The sequence below is a fragment of the Protopterus annectens genome, chromosome 13.part0 (assembly GCF_019279795.1).
Source record: "Protopterus annectens isolate FY-2018-M chromosome 13.part0, PAN1.0, whole genome shotgun sequence".
Classification (NCBI taxonomy): Eukaryota; Metazoa; Chordata; order Ceratodontiformes; family Protopteridae; genus Protopterus; species Protopterus annectens.
In genome coordinates this window covers 609,807,600-609,829,167 of record NC_056747.1, presented here as the reverse complement: position 1 = coordinate 609,829,167, position 21,568 = coordinate 609,807,600, and the positions used below count along the sequence as shown (strand labels likewise).

The 21,568-nt window shown below is 43.4% G+C and overlaps 1 protein-coding gene across 2 annotated transcripts in view; it reads right to left on the bottom strand.

Annotated features, from left to right (window-relative positions):
- Nucleotides 1-21,568, bottom strand: part of TRIM37 (tripartite motif containing 37) — a 2,575,817-nt gene that overhangs the window by 2,419,744 nt on the left and 134,505 nt on the right. For both annotated transcript variants that reach the window (XM_044054277.1, XM_044054276.1), the window contains exon 4: nt 10,886-10,926. In XM_044054277.1, the coding sequence (XP_043910212.1) occupies nt 10,886-10,926 (41 nt within the window). The remainder of the gene's footprint in view (nt 1-10,885; nt 10,927-21,568) is intronic.

Here is a 21,568-nt window from a genome sequence, read left to right as displayed (position 1 = left end):
CCGCTACAGCATCGAGGTGTTGGTTTTTCTACCGGCTTGTTGATAAGTGTATTGCTGTAAAATTAGAATACTTAAAACCCTATATTTTTAAGTTTAAATATATTTCCCTTAGTGTAGTGGATTTCTACCCCTGTTTTCCGGAAAATCCTGTTTTTTTCCCACAAGAACTTTTAAAGTTCTCTCTCGGGCCTTCTGGCCTTTTTCCATCCCTTAGTGGTGTGTGTGTGTTGCTCTTAATTAAACTTTTAGTTAATTGTTTTATTTTTGAGTTTTAAAAAATAAGATTAGTTTAATCAGTGTGTCTGTTTGAGTGTGTGTGATTACACTTTCTTGTCTAGGATGTCTAAAGACACAAAGGTCTCAGGCTTCAAGAAGTGTGATGCGTGCTGTCAGAAAATGTCTCTGACAGACGGTCACACTTCTTGTGTCTACTGCCTGGGGCCTTTGCACCTGCAGGACTCCTGTGCTGTATGCCACGGCTTCAGCCCCAGGGTCCTGCAGGAAAGAAAGAATAAGTTGATCCTAAGGGGTCTACTTAAGCCTGAGGATTCCCTTTCTGTCTCTGGGAAGCCCTCTAAGGCTTCTAGGTCCTCGGCTCCAGCTACTGAGCCGAGACCTAAAGCTACAAAACCTATGTCTGCATCGGCTCCGGCTGGAGCCGATGAGTCTACAGCTTCTGTGGTTCCCTCGGCTCCGGCTGGAGCCGAGGTAGTAGAATTCCCTTGTCGGCTCCGACCAGACCTTCGGAGCCGACATCTAGGAAGAGATCCAGGTCACCATCCCTTGGCTCCGTTCATTCGGCTCCAGCATCTCCTCTGCTGTCTGAACGGAGCCATAAATCTCACTCCTCTAGGTCATCGAGGCTGTCAGATCATGACCTCCAGAGGGTAGTGAGTCGACTTCTTAAGTCCGAGGCACTGGCCCAAATGCTTCAGAGCCCGACTCATCAGTCGATGCCTGCCCCTGTCCATCAATATATTCCTCCTCCGACTCCGTTGAGCTTGGAGCCGGGGCGTTTCGGAACCGAGACTGTGGTAGCGTCGGAGCCGATACAGGTGTCTTCGGCTCCGTCGTCGGCTCCGATTTCTTCTTCGAGGATTCTCGGCGCCGGACTTCCCTCGTCGGCTCCGAGGGGGTGAGTGGCATCGGACCCTTGTCCGACCCCGCTCTTCCTCTCGGAGCTTCGGCGCTGGTGAGTTCGGCTCCGACATCGGCCTCGGAGCCATCACTGTCGGTGCCGAGGGAGGTTCTCAGCTTCTCGGAGCGGGGACCTCTGGCTTTGCCTGACAGGGGTGCGTTCGAGGTCATGCGGAGTGTGTTAGAGCCTGGCTCCGTCCGCCCCTCCCTCTACGGTGCCTCAGGTCAAGTCGACTCACTCCCTCATCCCGGACCGCAGAGAGCCAGCTCCTCAGGAACCCCCTGTGGGGATTTCATCCTCTTCCGAGGCCTCTCCTGATTTGGCAGAAGAGCCCCCTCGGAAGAGGAAGTGTAAGAGGAAACACATTGACTCACCTGAGTCCATCACATCTGACACAGATTTAGATGATTCCGAGGGTTCCCCCCGTTCCCCTTCTGAAGATGTCTCCTTTGCAGACATTCTCGAAATCCTCAAACAGAGGGGAAATTGGCCAGCCCTCAACCCTTCGGAGGATGAATCTGTGTACCTTGAGGCGTTCTGCTCGTCCTTCCACCTCCTGGGTGTCTCCCCTTGACCCCCTCATGCAGGTGGTAGCTAAAAAGGCATGGACGGCTCCTGATTCAGTGGACCCCACTCCCAGGAGACCCTCAAAATTCATAACGGCACCAGCAGACAAACAGTTCTTGACAAAAGGAGTTTCTGTGGATGCTATGGTGGTAGCTGCAGCCACTAAGAAGGAACTAGCTGATCCTTCAGTACCTGTCCATCCACCTAACAAGGAATCTAGGTCCATGGACAGGTACAGGAAGCGGATGTTCTCGTCAGCGACATTTACTATGCGTTCGCTGAACTATCTGTGCCATTTCACTCGTCTTCAAAGGGACTTGATTAAAGAAGCGAGTGACATGTTGAAGGACCCTACAGCTGCAGGTTTTCAAGATAAGATGAACACTCAGCTGGCTACCCTTAACTCCATAACCAACTCCTCCATGCGCCTCCTTTCTTATGCGGCTGATGGAGCGAGTAGGGCCGCAGGGACAGGTGTGGCCTTACGTAGGCATGCCTGGATGCGGCTATGCAATTTTGCGGACCCCTTCAAGACGTCTTTCACTAACTCCCCGTTTGATGGATCATCTCTCTTTGGTCCTCAAGTGAAAGAAACCTTGACTAGGTGCGAGACTGATGGCAAGACTCTTTCTGCCAGAGTCCGTTTTTCTACTCCTTCTAGGCCTTACCCCAAAGGCCAGAAAAGTGGGAAAATGTGGTTCCGTAAACAATCTCAAGGGACTTCGCCTGACGCACAAAGTCGTTTCCCCGCCAGAGGCAGAGGCGGGAATAACAATGGTAGACGTCACCCTCGAGGCAGGGGGGCTCCGCAGAACCAGGGCAATCGAGAAGCCTTCTCTGATAAGCCCTTTCAGCATCCCTGAGGTGTTGCCCGACTGCCCACCTTCGGAGGCAGTCGGGGGAAGATTGTCACTGTACCCAGAAGCCTGGCTATCCCTGACTCAAGACAAATGGGTACAGTCCGTCATTTCCGAAGGCTATTCTATCCCCTTTCTTCGCATTCCGAACCAATCAAAAAAATCCCTTCCAGATGTTCCACCCGCTCAAAGGGATCTAGCGGTTTTGGAAATTTCAAAACTGCTTGCAAAAAGAGCAATTCAGCCAGTTCCAGTAGACCAGCAAGGATCCGGAATCTACTCAAGGTTCTTTTTAGTTCCAAAGAAAACAGGGAACTGGAGACCAATTTTGGATCTCAGTATCTTGAACAGATCAGTCAAGAAAACAAGATTTCAGATGGTCACGCTGCAATCCATCCTTCCCCTATTGGGAAAAGGAAACTGGATGTGCTCTATAGACCTTCAGGATGCGTACTATCACATAAAATGAACAGACGCTCCAGAAGATTCCTCCGCTTCAGGCTGGGAACCAGTCATTTTCAGTTCAGGGCCCTGCCCTTTGGTCTCACCACTGCCCCCCGGGTGTTTACCAAATGCATGGCAGTGGTAGCTTCTCACCTGAGACGACAAGGATTCCAGGTGTTTCCATATTTGGACGACTGGCTCCTCACAGCTCCCACCAAGCATCTCCTTCTGATGGCCAGGGATTACGCTTTTCGCATTTGTCAAAAGTTAGGCATTTCAATAAATTGCGAAAAGTCTGTTTTGTCGCCTTGTCGTACTATTACCTTCATAGGCGCAAATCTAGACACAGTAGACATGTCTGCGAGACTAACACATCAGAGAATAACAGACATACACAAACTGGTCTCACTCCTTTTCAACAACAACAGAATCAAAGCCAGGTTAGTTCTGAAAGTGTTGGGAATTATGGCGGCCATACCTCTGCTTCCATTAGCCAGATTCCACATGCGGATCCTTCAATGGATGCTCTTTACACAATGGTCATACCAGCAACTTCCAATGTCCCACACCATTATGATCACGCAGGCGTGCAGAAATCATCTCATGTGGTGGATGTCTTCCCCTCAGCTCTTGTTGGGAAGACCCTTTGTTCCACCCCCTCCGGTTGCTACTCTGACAACGGATGCCTCCCTGATCGGGTGGGGGGGCATTATCAGGGCAGGACGGTCCAGGGCACATGGCAACCAAACGAATGCCACTTGCACATAAATGTTCTGGAGATGAGAGCAGTGCTTTTAGCGTTGCAAGCCCTTCAAGACTCTCTTCCCTTGGGAACGATTGCAATCCAGACAGACAATATGTCTGTAGTGTGGTACATCAACAAACAAGGCGGAACCAGGTCCTACCCCCTGTGTCGAGAAGCACTCAGATTGTGGCAATGGGCGATTTCTTCTCAGCGGTTTCTGATAGCAACGCACATCCCGGAAGTCCAATCAAATTGCGGACAAGTTGAGCAGAGCTATCCTCATGCCTCACGAGTGGTCTCTGAAAGACTCTGTTGTGAGAGAAATTTTCCTCAAGTGGGGTCAGCCTTGCTGCGATCTTTTGCTACTCCCCAAAACAGCAAGTGCAGAGAATATTTCACTCTATTCCTTTACCAGGCCAACCCAGCAGAGACGCTCTAGTCCAAGTTTGGCCCCGGGACTTCTGTATGCATTTCCTCCTTCCCACTAATCTCTCAAGTGATACAGAAAGCTATCGCTCAGAAGGCCTCATTGATCCTCAATGCTCCTTACTGGCCTCGACAGGTGTGGTTCCCCTTTCTACATCAATTTCTATTGAGCGACCTTGGCATCTGGACCTAGTTCCAGATCTTTTGATCCATCAGTCGGGTCAGTTGCATCGCTCCTCCCTCTCTGAACCTCACTGCTTGGTTCCTCCAGTTCCAACCTTAGCCAGGCTTCCTCAATTATCTCACTCCGTTCGAGATATTTTGATAGCTTCCCATAAATCTTCCACTCGGAAGATTTATTTGAGTAAGTGGAAACGCTTCACATATTGGGCTCAAGGAAGGGACATAGATCCTTTCACTGCTTCCATCCAAATAGTCCTTGATTTTCTAGCTGAACTCTTCCATGCAGGTTCATCTCCTCTACTCTTAAAGTTCAATTGGCAGCTATTTCTAACTTTCATGTGGGTATTTCTGAATCTGCCTTAATGTCCCACAAGCTTTGCAAAGCCTTTTTGAAAGGAGTTTTTCTTCTCAGACCTCCTATAAGAAATCCTCCTTCTCCTTGGGACCTAAATTTAGTTCTTACTTCTTTGATTCTTCCCCCTTTCGAACCTGCAGTCTCCTGTTCTTTAAAATTGCTATCATGGAAGACTCTCTTTCTGGTAGCTATTACTTCAGCTAGAAGAGTTTCAGAGCTTCAAGCACTCAGCTGTCGACCTCCTTATCTATTGTTTCATAAGGACAGGGTATCCTTACGAACGAACCCGTCCTTTTGCCTAAGGTAGTCTCGACGTCAAATCTAAATCAAAGCATTGACCTCCTGTCTTTTTCCAGAATATTCCAATAGGTCTGAACAAAATTACACTGGCTGGATGTTCATCGTCAGTTGAGGTACTATTTGGATAGAACAAAACAATTCACAAAATCTGACCAGCTGTTTGTCTCCTATGCGGAAGGCAGAAAGGGACTTTCAGTTTCAAAGGTATCATTATCTAGATGGCTAACATCTCTGATTTCCCTTGTATATGAAATTAGACACCAAAAGCTGCCTAATAAACCTAAGGCCCATTCCACCAGAGCTTTGGCTACTTCTTTAGCCTTCCAAGACAGACTGCCTATTGACACCATTTGTGCAGCGGCTACTTGGGCTACTCCTCACACTTTCATTTCTCATTATAAGTTGGATTTAGCTTCTAGGCATAGAGCTAACTTTGGTTCCACTGTTCTCAGGAGTCTGTTCCGTTAGGCCACCCGGGACAAGGTGCTAGGGACGTGGTCCCATCCAGCAAGAATGAAGGCGAGATAGACAACTTAACATAAAGAAGTTATGTTCTTACCATAACGTTCCATGTTAGTTGTCTTCTTCTCGCCTTCTTCTTGCGCCCCACCCTCCTGCCCCCTGGCCTGGACAGACCTAGAGGAGTTGTGATTGTGACCTCTCTTTCTACCACCTCTGTACTTTAGGTATATGCTCTGCTGTGCATATTTCCTGGATCAGGATGTAGGTCACCTTTCTTTTCTCCCTTATTTATAGAGGTGGACTTTGTTACTAATTATTCTATTACTATTATAGGCTGGGCCTAGCTTACAAACGAGATCTGAGGTAACTCACGCCTAGCATTGTGGGATATAAGGGGAGCCTCGAGCTGGTGGAACCAACTCTCGAGCTTTTAGAGTGGCCGAGTTGGAGCCGAGGTCGGCTCCGAACCCATCCAGCAAGAAGAAGGCGAGAAGAAGACAACTAACATGGAACGTTATGATAAGAACATAACTTCTTTTTACAATAGAGCCTGTATAATAGAATTTGGTCCATATAGTCAGTTTATTAAAGATATTATCACTAAAAATTGGCGATTTTTAATTAATGATAAAGAAATTGCAGATGTACTGGGAACCGAACCTAGATTTGTGAATAAGATGGGTATGAATATCAAGAGAATACTTGAATTTGGAAACAAGATTAAACATACTATGAATGCACATACATCTAGATGTGGGACATGCAAACAATGTTCAAGTATATATGAAATGAGTCCTATAATTTTAGGAAACGAGAATAGAACCAAAATTTACACACCTAGAGGCAATTGTAAATCAAGCATGGTGGTGTACATTGCTATGTGCACAGTCTGTCCCTCATTTTACATAGGGAAGACTGAGAGATTATTAAGACAGAGGATATATGCACATTTGTATTGTATTAAAAACAAGGATTTGAAGAACGCACTTGCCAGGCACATTATAGATGAAGGAGATGAACACAAGTTTAAATTTGCTATAATAGAGGTTGTTAAAAGTGACCCCAGAGGAGGTAACATTAAAAATCTTCTAGCTTACAGAGAACTTTATTGGCAGGTACTAACAGATGCCACAAGAACACCAGGCATCAATGATTATTTTTCAATCAAACCCCTCTTAATGTTAAATAATTAACATATGTATTAATTTGTAGGCACAGTTAAATATATATTATAATATACATATATCACATGGTTTTTAAACTTTATAACAATATTTGTAATGTATTAGTATTATCAGATAATGTATATATAATATATTTATTAAGGACGATTTTAATAACATGTTGCTTTAAGAACAGCTTAACTTTTGGCACCAATTTTAATTTAAAATGGAGTGTTATCAGTTGTTTTAATCGTTCTGATGAAGTTAGCACAGTCTAGTGAAAGCGCTTAACGTTTGTAGTTCAATTGCAATAAATATACCTTTGGATTTTATTAACATCCGGTGGATTTATTTTGCTGAAAATATCTGAGCTTGGAGTGAACAATATCGTGTGGATTTCTGTGGTAGTTTATACGTGTGGTTCCATACGGGCTGACTTTTTGGTTCGATTTTTAAAAATGAAAGAAAAGAAAGTTTTAATAGCGTATATTAATGGAAGAAAGTCCTGGTGACCCGACTTCTTTCCATTGGTATATATGCTTGATCTACAATGGGCACACTGGTTGGGCTCACTTTTGAAAGTCAATGGTTAGTCATTGCATAATTATGAAAATAATACAGAAAAGATTTGAGAATAAGATGCGGTATATAATGGAGGAAAGTATATATGGTATGAAAGGAAAAGGATGTCAAGAGTTATTAATGATAGTGAGAGAAATAGTAGATGATATTGTAAACAGGAAAAAGATATAAAACTAATGGTGGGCAATATTAATAAAGCATTTGATTCAACACAACATGATATGTTGCGTGATATAATGGCTAAGTATAATATCAGCAATAAATTAAACAAGTGTTTATAACCGTACATAACAATAATAAGAGATTTAGTAAATAGTTGGTTAAGAAGAAAAATAGACATGAGTAATGGTCTAAGACAAGGATGTCCTATGAGCAGTATTTTATCTGCTTTACTTATGAATGTAATAGTCATGGAAATTAATCATAAAAATGAATGTTAAGTTCATAATTCATACAGATGTTGAAATTCCAGTTATGATGTCCTAGGCAGATCATATTAAAAATTACTAAAAACAGGAGATGGATGAGAGAAGTTATAATTATTTATTTTGTTGCTTATTCAAAGGAAATAGGCATGAACTTAAATAAAAATAAATGCAAAAGAATGAAAAAAAAATTGCAGGTATACAATTCTCCATGATAATTAGGGACACATTTTGATAAAGAAAGTAGCAGAAAGGGATGGGATATAATATTTAAGGAAATGAAATACATTTGTGCCTTATGGAAAACTTATGGATTAGCTTATAAGAAAAAAAATATGGGATATAATATTAAAGGAAATGAAATACATTTGTGCCTTATGGAAAACTTATGGATTAGCTTTATAAGAAAAGAAATAAAGTTGATTAACTCTGTATTAATAGATAAGACAACATATTTAAGTGTTGTTATAATTCCTAGAATACAACATTTCTGGTACAAATACCCTTATCCTGTATATGAGGATCTACACTAAACCTTGTTGAAAGAGGTGTATTGTACATGAACAAAAGAAGAGGAGGATTAAGACTGATTAATCAAATAGTACATGCTGCATCTTTAATTTGATATAAAGTTTTGAAATCGTTAAATAAAAAAATGAATTTAGTACAAAGCATTTAAATATGAAGAATTCTGGGGAAAATGTAAAAATATGTTCTAATGAAGAAATAGAGAATTATCAACAAATGATAAATATGAGGAAAATAAATACTGATGAAGTGGAAGAAAATAGAAAAATGTTACTGTGTTAATCCATGGTAGAATATTCCAGAAGAAACGATCAAAGCACTTAAAGAAATAAAAGGTGTACTCATTATGTTGAATGTCAGGATTTTTTATGGAGACCGGGAATAAAGAAGTTGCCAGTAAAAGCAAATATGCCTAACCAAAAGTAAAGTGAAAGAATATGTTTGTATTGTAGGGAAGAAGAAAAAGGACATGTTTTTTGAAATGAGAGAGAGTTAAAAGTTATGGAATAAATTATGTACAGATTTTTTTGGGGAAATTTAAAGAAAAATCGCAGTATAAATATAGATATGACTGAATGCGGTTATTATGAAAATACAAGTAAACAAAATTAAATATGGATAAAAAAAAGTGTTTTATGTAGCATGGGTAATATGGAATTAAAGGATTAATGAAGTAATGTTTACTCAAAACTGAATATTATCATTAATATTAGAAAAGATCAAATTATGTTTATGGAAAAAGGAATGGGAGTGAAAGTAAGAAAAACGCAAGTCTGAATATCAGTTTGAGGTATAACGCATGAAAATGAAAACTACTTTAAACAACTGTATAAATCTATAAACATATGTACATAACATAAAAGACACAAGTAAATAAAGGACCCCTACTCTTTTCAATGGGTGACATGGGCTCTCTTAAATCCACCTGAGCTACTACCAACTCAGGTAGATGGCACCTTGGTTTAATATTTCATTTAAAGGATGACCTCAGTTTAACATCTCACCTAAAGAACAGCGCACGCAAGAGAACAGCATCCACTTTGTGCTGTACTGCAGTGTCAGCAATTGATCTACCTGGTATGGCAATTGAAGACACAGCCTTTGGCACCAAGGGTGTGTGTGCTACTTGTTACACTGTTGACACTACTTTACAAATTACATTACAAATCTGTCACTCACTGGATTGCCAACTAGTTCACAGGAGGCAGACAATCAAAATAGGAAAGTTACCTCCACAAAGAGACCAGTCACTAGTAGAGCCCCCAGGGTTCTGTGCTGGGACCTCTCCTGTTTGACATCTACTTCTCTGAAGGAAAAGCCAATATCATAGAGCTCTGGCTGACTACGTTTTCAGATGACTGTAAGTTGAGAGCAGTCACTGAATTCCCAAATGATTTAGCTGTCCTGCGGGAAGGTCTGTCTCAAATAAATAATTGGTGTAAAAATCATGGTCTGAAACTAAATGCCAAAAAATTATTTAATGTATCCTTTGGGAAGTCATCTAGCTTAGGAAAACAACCACATTGACAATAATCCCTTAAAAGCTGACCAAGCTGTTCAGGATTTGGGAACTTAAGTAGAGTGACCTAACTTTTTACCAACATGTATCTATTGTTGTAAGAAAGTTGTGCAATATAGGACGACTCATTAACAGAGGGATTCTGCCTAGATCTAGGGATGTAACTGGCCCCCTTTACTCAGCCCTCATTAGGCCAGTTATTGAATATAATGCCCCTTTGGTATCAGTGTATACACATGCAAACAACTTTAACATCCACACAGATACTTTACTAAAACAAGCCCTAAACAACATTCCCTACATGGACCAACTCAAAGCTCAGTCACGAAACTCAGTATCCTACAATCTGCTAAGAGGTGACCTGTGTCTAGGATACAAGGCATCCTCCGACTAATTAATGATGGAGTTACTGCACATCAGCAAGTCAAATGGCATTAGAAATACTTGGTCTAGGGATCTGAACCCCTTCTGCAACATCAAAAGAATAGTTTGGAAGGACATGTATATGTTGCAGAGGGTACTGCTGCTATGGAACAGACTTCCCCGGCCACATAAAACAAAGTTCATCCCTGTCCATTTTCAAGCACAACTTAGATCTATGGATGGGAAACAGAAAAGTTACCCAGAACTGCCCCCGGCATTAACACTACTAATGGACACAGGGCAGCTGCTAAAAGCTTTATCCCATGCATGTGTCCCCTCAAATTATCTAACGGTATGATCTCAGTTATTCTTATTAGAGGCAAAATATAATTATCAACCATGGGATGGGAAAGGCCAATCTATAACCAAATGGGATAGGTTATTTAGCACACAAAAGGAAACTTGATTACCTAAATGGTTAGTATGCACTGTACATATTGTGCAAACTCCCTGACTTTTGCATGCTGTTGTAGCGGACATACACACTGCTTTTCCAATTACCACATACTTTATATTGTTGCTATGTCATAAAATACACCATTTGAGTTTGTATAAAAATATCAACAAATGGTAGTGCATATGCAAACACTTACAAAACAAACAAATCTAGCAACACCATGTTTTTTTCTTGGGGGGGTAGGGGTGACATCTGTACTTTTTGTGCTTTCCTTAAGAGTCATGGGAGAAGACCTTCAACCAAATCTATAAAGGACACACATTAAAAAGGTTAACCAATGACTAAGTAAATTAAGCAATTCAACTCTTTACCTGCAGTGTGGACACTGCGCCCGTTGCTCTGTAAGCCAACGCTGCAAAACATAAAACACATTTATATTACTGAACAGAACTAGTAACTTGAATAAAGCCAAAGACATTGTGTGGATGAAACAAAAACCTGAAAGCAGCATCATCAGATGTGTAATATTATGCCATTCTACATCAACCAGCTTAACAGATTCAAACTCTCCTGCACGTGTACACCGTGGCTGAAATCCATTCCTCTTACAAACCAATGCCCTCCCAGGATGGAAATCATGCATTTTTAAATGGATCCCAGTATGTGGGAATGCTGATGAATAAAACCTCTACAAACGTAGCAGTGAGAAAGTGCTTTCTCACTCTTTTTTGGTTTAACTGTTGTGCATTGATCTGCACTGTACACGCACAAACTGCTGTTCTGTCCCACATATACAAAACAAATGTTGCTACATTGGTGCTATGCCCTGTACAAACAAAAGAATGTTGTTGCCCATTGCTATGCTGGCTTGTATGTACACATATGTGCAAAAAGCTGCACAAAGTAGTAGCTATATGCCTATCACATAAAATAAATGCAACAGAGTGTGAGGCACTTTCAATACTTGCAGATATTTGACTTCGCTCTTATTTGTTTGCAGACATAACTTGTTGGTACAGTCAATCTTCCCGGCATCAATTTCAAAAAAATTTACTCTAGCAATACTCCATCTTAGCTCCAGTAGAAAACAAACTGCACCCACCACAGGAAGGCACACCTGAAGTACCTACAGCAGTTTTATAAACAGTAGAGTTCTGCTGTGGCGACCCTTAACCGGGAAAAGGCAAAAGTCACAAATAAGATAATACTAAATGCACCAGAATATGCATGAGAGGCCTAGAGCACTGCACCACAAAATATACAAATATTAAATGCATTACAATTACATGGCTGAAAAGCTAAAAAACACAGACAGACAGCACTACCTGGAAAAATGTTGCTGTGGCAAGTATAAAAAGGTAATAGCCACAGACAACCAGTTGCATAAAAAAAGTGTGCATTGACACAAATTGTCCCTTCTTACCTTTACAAGAAAAGAACACCAGATCCCAAACAGTACATCCAAAGATCTGAAATGTTTTCTTCTGACAAGATGGTATCAGAGCTATGAAGAGGTAAGGAGTATCCTTCCTCCTTCATTTTTAAGAACAGTAAAGAAAATGGGGGAATTTATGGTTTAGTTTAATACAAACCCTGATACCACTAAGACATTAAAGACAGATTAGTTCTCAAAGAAACCTTGTGTCTGTGGAAAATGAGGCAGTTAACTTACCACAAGAGCATACAAATCAGATACTCTTATTGCAGAGGTTAGAAAGAAGGATCCGTAGGCAGACATGATGAAATAGCCAATAAACGAACCTCGATGGAGGAGTAAGAAAGGCCATATGAAAGTAATTCAGACAAATATTGTAAAACCAGAAAACAACTAGTTCTGAATGGGTACTGTGTGTGTTTTGTTTTTGTTTTTTTTTGCACCAACTAGAAAACCTTTTCCATTTCCTAATATATGATTATCTAGCAACAGGCTTTTTTGCTCAATTACTACCTCAGTAAACAGGCCCCTAAAGGAAAATAAAACCTTATCATCCAGGCAGTCAGCTGAAGATGACTGATAAACCCAGACCCCAAGCACCCCTGACATTCAGTAAATTCATTCTGTGTAGAAGCCTATACTAATTGCCACTGGTCATTTCCAAAAGAAATGAGAACCCACTCTCACCAAAGCCAGAAAAGGAGTCACCACAAAGATCTTGGGGAGCTCCTCCTGAATCTTCAAATGTACTCTGGATATGACTAGAAATGGTGGGAAAGCATATAAAAACAATCCTGCCAAAGAAAAGAAAAAAAGCATCTGACTTCAAGGTCTTCTAGCATGGAGTTCGGGAGCAAAATCTGGCTAGCCTATTATTTTGAGAGAGGAGGCAAATGGGTCTACTAGAGGAATTCCTCAAAGATGGATCAAATCTGGGAAGATCCCTGACATGCCCCTGCAATGGCCCAGTAATAGAGGAGCCTCAATCCTCACCACTAGCATCAGTGAGGAACGTACACATTGGGAGGATTACAAGTACACACAGCAAAGTACAACTTCCCTTAAGAGCACACAGAGGATCACAATCAGTCTGGGGCTGGTTTCTCCCTCTTTCTCCAAATCCCCAATAAGACTTCCCACTGGCACAGCTATGGGGTTAAGAACTCAGCCGAGCGGTCAAGCCAAAACCTCCATCACCCTCTCTGTCAAACCAGTGCTTCGTGTCCATGCCCAAGTTGCTGACACTGACACACACACACACACACACACCTGAGGAAAGGCTGGCACAGGTTTACTAGCTATGCCCCCTTCTGCCCAGACTATAAGTTCCTTCCCAAAGAAAGGGACCAATCCTGCTGTGTGATGTTACTATTATCCAAATGGTAAGTGTGACCAAGACTTTCAAGACTACTGGAGTGGCCTGTACAGTGTCAGCAAGTACATTTGCAAGTATTCCAAGAGCTTAGATATCTCTAAACAAACCAGCCACAATTAAAAGGTTTAAATATATTAAATAATAAAAGGACAAGACAGTACTCAATAACTCAACACAGTGACTGCAGAGTTCAGAATCACTGGAAATATTTTTAAACATTGCAGGACAGTCTCAAATAAATACAGAAAACATCTAAACTAATCTTACTATATTCCTATCCATCTCTAAAAGAGATACTATGCCTAAATCTTACTTACAGAGCAAGGCAAATGTAGTGCTGATGATGAGTGGATGTTTCCAGATCCAAGACAAGATACAAAATGCAAAGTGTCCGAGACAGATCCCAAATTAATATCAAAACATTACTGCTGGGTCAGCTGGAACATCACTCTGTCACCTGCCTTCAGTTCCCTGGCTAACAGAAATCAACATCTGTGTCAAAAATACTTCTCTCTCAAATGTTTGCCTAGAAATGGAAGTCGTAAAACAGCTAAACACTTTTACATTTTAAACCTAGTAATTATTTCTGTTTCAAGACAACAGGAAAACCTATAGCCCTAGACATTGTGTCTGCTTGCTGCACTGAAACTAGTTTTTTATAGCACATCATAGAGCACTTAATTTCAACTTATTTTCTTAAAGTTTTGTAAGTTAACTCTGCATGTTCCAGCCTCTACTATCAAAACATACATTTGCACAGATATATAGTTCATACACATCTCTGTTCTTTTCCAGTAGGTGTACACTGTGGTTACATTCCTGAAGCTCAGTACATAATTAGAAGGTATGTCCTTACCATAACGTTCCATGTGGAGTGTTCATCTCGCCTTTGTTCTTACACCTGGGTTCGGAGCCGATCCTCGGCTCCGTGTCGGCCGCTCTGCAAGCTCTGCATCGAGAAGAAGCTCGAGACCAACCTAACTCCCACAATCCCCCTCTGCCTTTACCTCAGATCTAGTTTGCAAGCAAACCAGTAGTCAGAGAGAAAAACACATTCATGCCAAAAAAAAACATAAGTGCAAGAACATCTATACATATATATATATATATATATATATATATATCTACATATATACACAACAACTGCGAAATGCAGAAGCAGGATAAACCAAACCAGGCACCAAACTGTACGTTCTTCCTGAGGGTGGGAGGGTGAGAATGTAAGAACAAAGGCGAGATGAACACTCCACATGGAACGTTATGGTAAGGACATAACTTCTAAATGTGAGAGTGTTCGATCTCGCCGTTTGTTCTTACACCTGGGTAGCGTCCCTAGCTCCATGTTCCTGAGGAACTCACGGGAGAACGTTCTTGAGCACAGTGGAACCAAAGGTTGCCCTGTCCCTAGAAACCCTGTCTACCTTGTAATGAGAAATGAAAGTATGTGGTTTAGACCAAGTGGCAGCTGCACAAATAGTGTCTAATGGTGGCGAGCTGCATGAGCCAGGGATGTAGATACTGATCTTGTAGAATGCCCTTGGGTTTGACAGGTAAAGTTTGTTCCGAAGTAGCATAAACAAATATAATGCAATCAGTTAGCCATTTGGAAAGGGTTCGTTTAGTAACTGCTACACCTTTCCTGCTGTCTGCAAAGGCTACAAAAAGTTGATCTGATTTCCTGTGATCCTTTGTTCTATCCAGGTAAAATCTAAGTTGTCTATGAACATCCAATTTGTGTAACATATACTCCAACTTATTGGAGTGATTTTTGAAAAAGGTAGGGAGTTCAATGGATTGATTAATGTTATTAATAGAGCAAACTTTGGGGAGAAAGGATGGATTAGTGCGAAGAGATACTCTGTCAGAGTGAAAGATCAGATAAGGGTGTTTAATAGAAAGAGCCTGAAGCTCTGACACCCGCCTAGCCGATGTAATGGCCACCAAAAAGAGAGTCTTCCATGACAAATACTTCAATGGACAAGAGGAGGCTGGTTCAAACGGAGGTAACATCAATTTAGATAATAAAAGGTTCAGATTCCAAGGAGATGTAGGAGTTTAACTGGTGGTCTAATATGGAAAGATCCTTTTAAAAAGGCCTTACAAAGTCTGTGAGCCATAATAGGGGCCCCACATTCTTCCACATGAAAGTTGGAAATGGCAGCCAATTGCACTCTTAAAGTGGCAGGGGAAGCTCCTTGGTGGAACAAATCGGTTAAAAACTCCAAGATCTTATTTAAAGGAGCTATAACAGGGTCCAAATGTTGTGTATTGGCCCAGAAAACAAAGCGCTTCCATTTACTAGTGTAGGTCTTTGTAGTGGAAGCTTTATGAGAAGCCACTAATATATTCTGAACTGCAGGTGAAAGAAGATCAGACCTGGCTAAGTACGGAAGCGGAGCAGCCAAGCTGCTAGTTGGAGTGACAGAAGCGAGGGGTGGGGAGCCCCTGACGAGTGGGTCAGTAGATCTGGCTCCGGGTCCAGGATCCAGGGCCCCCGAATGCAGTGTGCCAGAAGAAAGGGAAACCAGATTTGACGAGGCCAGAATGGGGCAATGAGGATAATCGTCTTTTGCAGGTTGTTGGCTTTCTGCAGAAATTTGCAATCAGGGGAAAGGGAGGAAAAGCGTACAGGAGACCCGGGGGCCAATCGTGAACCAGCGCGTCCCTGGGGACTTCCCCTGGAGGGGGTAATAGGGCAAAGTAGCTCCTGCATTTGGCGTTCATTGGAGACGCAAAAAGATCGCAAGAAGGCTGGCCCCACTTGCGAAAAATCTTCTTCGCAACTGACTGTTTGAGGGACCACTCGTGAGGCAACAGGATTGCTCTGCTCAACCTGTCGGCTATGACGTTGGATGACCCCGGGATGTGCGTTGCAATCAGAAAGCGACCCGTGGACTCCGCCCATTGCCAGATTCTCATGGCCTCTCTGCATAGCTGATAAGACTTGGTTCCCCCTTGTTTGTTTATGTACCAGACCACAGACATGTTGTCCATGTGAACTGCAATAGTCCCTAGAGGAAGAAGGGGAGCAAAGTGTTGCAACGCTAGAAACACTGCCCTCAACTCTAGAACATTGATGTGCATATTGTACTCTAAATTGGTCCATTCGCCTTGGACTGTCTGTCCCTGAAAGATGCCCCCCCACCCTATCAGGGAAGCATCCGTGGTCACCGTAGCTGTCGGTGTGGGTAGCACAAATGGTCTTCCGCTGGAAAGGTTGCAAGTCCGGAGCCACCAGGCTAGGTGTGATTTGCATGTGTTTGTGATCAGAATTTTGTGTGTCAGAGGTAGCTGTTGGAACGACCATTGCGCAAACAGTAGCCATTGTAGCACTCTCATGTGCAGTCTTCCCAATGGTATCGCAATGAGAGAAGCTGCCATGAGACCCAAAACTTTCAGAACCAGTTTTGCTGGGGATTTTCTGGATGACAGAAGAAGAGATATGTGGCTTTGTAGTGAGGCTATCCTTTTTGGAGGAAGTCTTAGAATTAAATGATGCGTATCCAATTCTGCTCCTATGAATGAGATATGCTGTGATGGCTGTAGTGAAGATTTTTCGAAGTTTACGGAAATTCCGAGATGAACACAAAGCTGTAGTGTGTAATCCCTGGCCTGAATCAGTTGACGCTGGGTGGTGGCAGAAAGGAGCCAGTCGTCCAGATACGGAAACACCTGGAATCCCAGGCGTCTCAGGTGAGACGCCACCACTGCCATGCATTTGGTGAAAACCCTGGGGGCTGAGGTCAGACCAAAGGGCAGGGCTCGAAACTGAAAATGGCTGGCTCCCAGCCGGAAGCGCAAGTGATCCCTGGACGCCCTGGCCATTTTGATGTGGTAGTATGCGTCCTTCAGATCTATTGAGCACATCCAGTCGTCCTTCTGTAAAAATGGAAGGATCGATTGAAGCGTGACCATTCGGAACTTTTCTTTCTTGACGAAGGTATTGAGGTTGCTTAGGTCCAGAATCGGCCTCCAGTCCCCTGTCTTCTTTGGAACTAAAAAGAACCTTGAGTAAGTTCCGAATCCTCTTTGGTCCGCTGGGACTGGTTGGATGACTCTTTTTCTAGCAGCTTTGAAATTTCTATAGCTGCAGGGTCTCGCAGATGGGGCGGCACATCTGGGAGTCTTTTCTTCGGAATTGGGGGCAATAGAAAGGGTATTCTGTATCCTCTGGTAACAACGCTTTTTACCCAGTTGTCTGATGTAAGATTTTGCCAGGCCTGAGGGTATAAAGCTAAGCGACCCCCGACTGCCTCCAGAGCAGGACAGTCGGGCCTCCTCTCAGGAGTGCTGGAAAGGTTTTCCAGGGGGTGTACCCCTGTCACCTTGGTTTTGCGGACCCCCTCTGCCACCAGGGCGGCGTCTTCCACCTCTGCCCCCTCCTCTGCCTCTAGAAGGGGCATCACCCTGTGTGCCTGGGAAAAATCCTTGGGGTTTTTGAAACCACATTTTTCCACCTCGTTGCCCTTTGGGGTACGGTCTGGATGGGGTGGAAAAACGGACTCCGACAGCAGACAGAGTCTTTCCCTCTTGCTCACACCGGGTAAGGGTCTCCTTTACTTTGGGGCCAAAGAGAGTGGCACCATCAAATGGGGCGTTAGTCAAGGAAGACTTGAAGGCTTCCGCAAATGAACATAAGCGCATCCAGGATTGCCTACGAAGAGCAATCGCTGAAGCTGCTGCCCTACTCGATCCTTCAGCTGCGTATGATATCAGCCTCATGGACGAGTTTGCAATAGACGTAAGGGTATTGAGATGTGCTGTAACTTTTTCTGAAATAGCAGCATCTGTAGTACCCTGGAGGGTATCTCCCAACTCTTTGATTAGATCCCTCTGTAGCCGTGTGAAGTGGGTCAAATAGTTCAGGGATCGCATAGAAAAAGCCGCTGAACTAAAAATGCGCTTCCCATACCTGTCCATAGTCCTAGAATCTCTGTTAGGCGGATGGACAGATGAGGAAGATTCAGACATCTCCTTTTTCGTGGCCGCTGCCACCACCATAGCGTCCACTGGCACTCCCTTTGTCAGATAAGCCTTATCCTGAGGGGCAGTAATATACTTGTTAGGCTTTCTAGGGACTGGCTCCACCGTGTCAGGCGTCTCCCACGCCCTTCGAGCAATCAGCTCCATCAACTCATCGAAGGGCGGAGTGACCCAGGAGGAGGAAGGGCGAGCACCGAATGCCTTCAGCAAAACTGACTCATCCTCAGAAGGGGGGAGGGCTTGCCAATCACCTCTCTGCTTTAGGATCTCCAGGATGTCCGAAAAGGAGACATCCTCCGAGGGTGACTTTGGGGACCCTTCTGACTCATCTAAGTCAGTGTCCGATGTCAATGATTCTTGTGGAGAATCTAAGTGTCTCCTCTTACACAATCTTTTCCTCGGAACTTCCTCGGGGGGAGCATCCGAAGAAGCCTCCGAGGAAGAGGGGGCACCCTCCAGGGGTGGCTGAGACACAGGTGCTCGATGCTTAGATGTAGCCGTGGGTACAGAGGAGGATAACGGTCCTTTATGGGAAGGAGAAGCTGTTTCTGCTGATGTGGTTGTCTGGGTAGACAACACCTTCCTCATGAGGTCGAAGGCCCCTGGGTCCCGAGTCGAGGTATCTCCATGTTCCGAGGAAATAGGAAGAATCCCCGAGACAGGCACCGATGGCATCGACCCCGAGGACGGAGCCGAGTCGATCCGAGCCGAGGCCCCGAGAGAGAGCGTCGGAACCGAAACATCGGTCCGACTCTCAGTCCCGGATCCAAGGATGGATCTTCGGCTCAGAGACTCTGGTACCGGATCCGACGGAGTCGAGGTGAATGGAGCCGACCGAGAGAAAGACGGTTCTGGCACCGAGGGTTCCACAATCAGCAGATCAGCCTCTTCCGGCTCCGAAGACTGGATAGGTTTCGGAGGAGGAACAGATGGAGATAAGGGAAGGCCTTCGAGTCTCGACACCAACTGGGATGAGACAGAGATGAGCTTGGATAAGGCCGTATTCTCCATTAATTTCTGCACCACGCGGTCTACATCTGAGTCGGAGAGGGGTCTGGAAGAGCGCGTCGAAGGAATCGAAGACGGAGCCGACCTCAACAGTGTCGGGGGAGGTAGCTCCGTCACCAGTTCCAAGACTCGAGGCTCGGAAACTGACAATAGTTCAACACTCGGCCCCGAAGTCTGTGGAACCGGTGATCGAACTTTAACTGAAGAGCTCGGAGCCGATGACCTGGGCTCCGACATCTTCGATTCCTTCGAGGATTTGGATGCCTGGTCTGATGCATCCAGAGCCTCTTGAAAGGTAGGTTTTAAAAGACCCCTATCCATAAGTTTCCTGCGCCTATCTGTCATGACCCTTCCACTGAAAGAATGACAAATTGAACAGTCTTCTTGCAGATGGAGAGGGCCAAGACAGTAGACGCAGGAACTATGATTATCAGTCACTGACATCTTTTGCCCACATTGGCAACGTTTAAAGCCAGACTTAGCTTTCTCAGACATGTCACAATCTTAGTTATAGCTAACAAAGGAAAGTTAGTAAAATGTCAAGTCCAGTAGTTTTGTCTAATCCAGAAACTTTAGTCAAATCCAGTAAAAAAGTCAATCCAGTAGTCAATCCTGTAAAGGGTGGGGTAGGCCCCAAGGGAAAACTCTAATAAAGTATAAAAGAACTTTATATGGAACCGAGAAATCCTCGAAACACTACAAACACACACACACAGTCACTTAATATAAAATTTTTGTAGAAAAAAATTCTTAGAAATATAAGAAAAATATAAATCTTAGCTTAAGGTTGCTCGAGCTCATCAAACTGATGCGAACGCTGCAGCGGCAAACTAGATCTGAGGTAAAGGCAGAGGGGGATTGTGGGAGTTAGGTTGGTCTCGAGCTTCTTCTCTATGCAGAGCTTGCAGAGCGGCCGACACGGAGCCGAGGATCGGCTCCGAACCTAGGTGTAAGAACAAACGGCGAGATCGAACACTCTCACATCATACAGTTCAACACAAACTTCTGCACCAGTAGTTTAACATCCACACAACATATAGTGCAACACATAGTACTCTTACATCTGCAAGACAAGCATATGAATCGTATTACTATTCACAAATGACATGATTTACAAAATTCCATCTAGCTGGGCTGGCAGTCTCACAATCCCCTTATCTAGTTTGAATGTGAGGATCTGCCTTATGTTCAGCTTGTCTGCCATACAGTATTATTATAACAGAATACCTGTAGACACAGACTGTGCTGTGAAGCTAGATCCCAAGTTAATATGGCTTGTTGGCAAATAGGATACTACCCGGCTTCCCCAGTTTGAAGCTGTTTCACATGACAGGTATTGTCTGAAACAACCTGAAGAGGTCCTGGGGACCAAAGATGATTCAAAGAGTTGGCTGCCTTGATCAGGGCATATATCACTTTCATATTCATGTGCTTGCATCTATCCTAGGTGTCCCACACACCTCACACTATTACCAAGCAAAGTCCAGGACGTCTGTGATGGCTGACTGCTTATGAACAGGGCAGGCTAAGATGAGACCTGCATTTAGGAATATTTGCCGTCTCCAAGTAATTCTTCTACTGACAAATTCCAGCACTGGTATTTGAAAACACAAGAGATGTTGATGCTGGAACCAGAGAGACTTCCAATATCATTGCATCTTTATGATTTAGACTTTTCCCAGATTATCATGATAATCACAAATGCCACGAGGCCCAAAACACTTAAAGTATTCCCCCACAGTGACCAAGGAATGAGTGGAAAACTTTTGAAATAAATCTAGATGTAGATCTATTTTTTTCCTGTGGACGAAAACCTCTTTGAGCTGCTGCATCCTGCTGACACTCCAAGAACACAATCCTGCGTGAGGGAGTCAAAGGATTTTTGAATGTTCTGTTGGAATCCCAGCTTGCACAAGAGATCTCTCACCACCCAAGTGAGAGATTCCTAACACTTGGGAAAAACTCTGCAAAGATAAGAATGTCATCTAAATATGGAAAAAAGAAAATGTATACCCTGTAGGTTGCAATGAGTTATAATGGAAGCGAGCCACTTACTAAACACACTTAGTGAAGTGGATAGTCCAAAGGACAAAGCAGAGAACTAATAAATGATCCAGACACACAAGCCTGAAGTCTGGATGAAAAGAAATTACGTAAGAATCTTGTAAATGTAGAGCTACCAGGAAACTTGAATGAGGAAAAAGAGGTAGCAGTCTGTGAAATGACATAAATTTGAAGTAAGGCAAAATCATA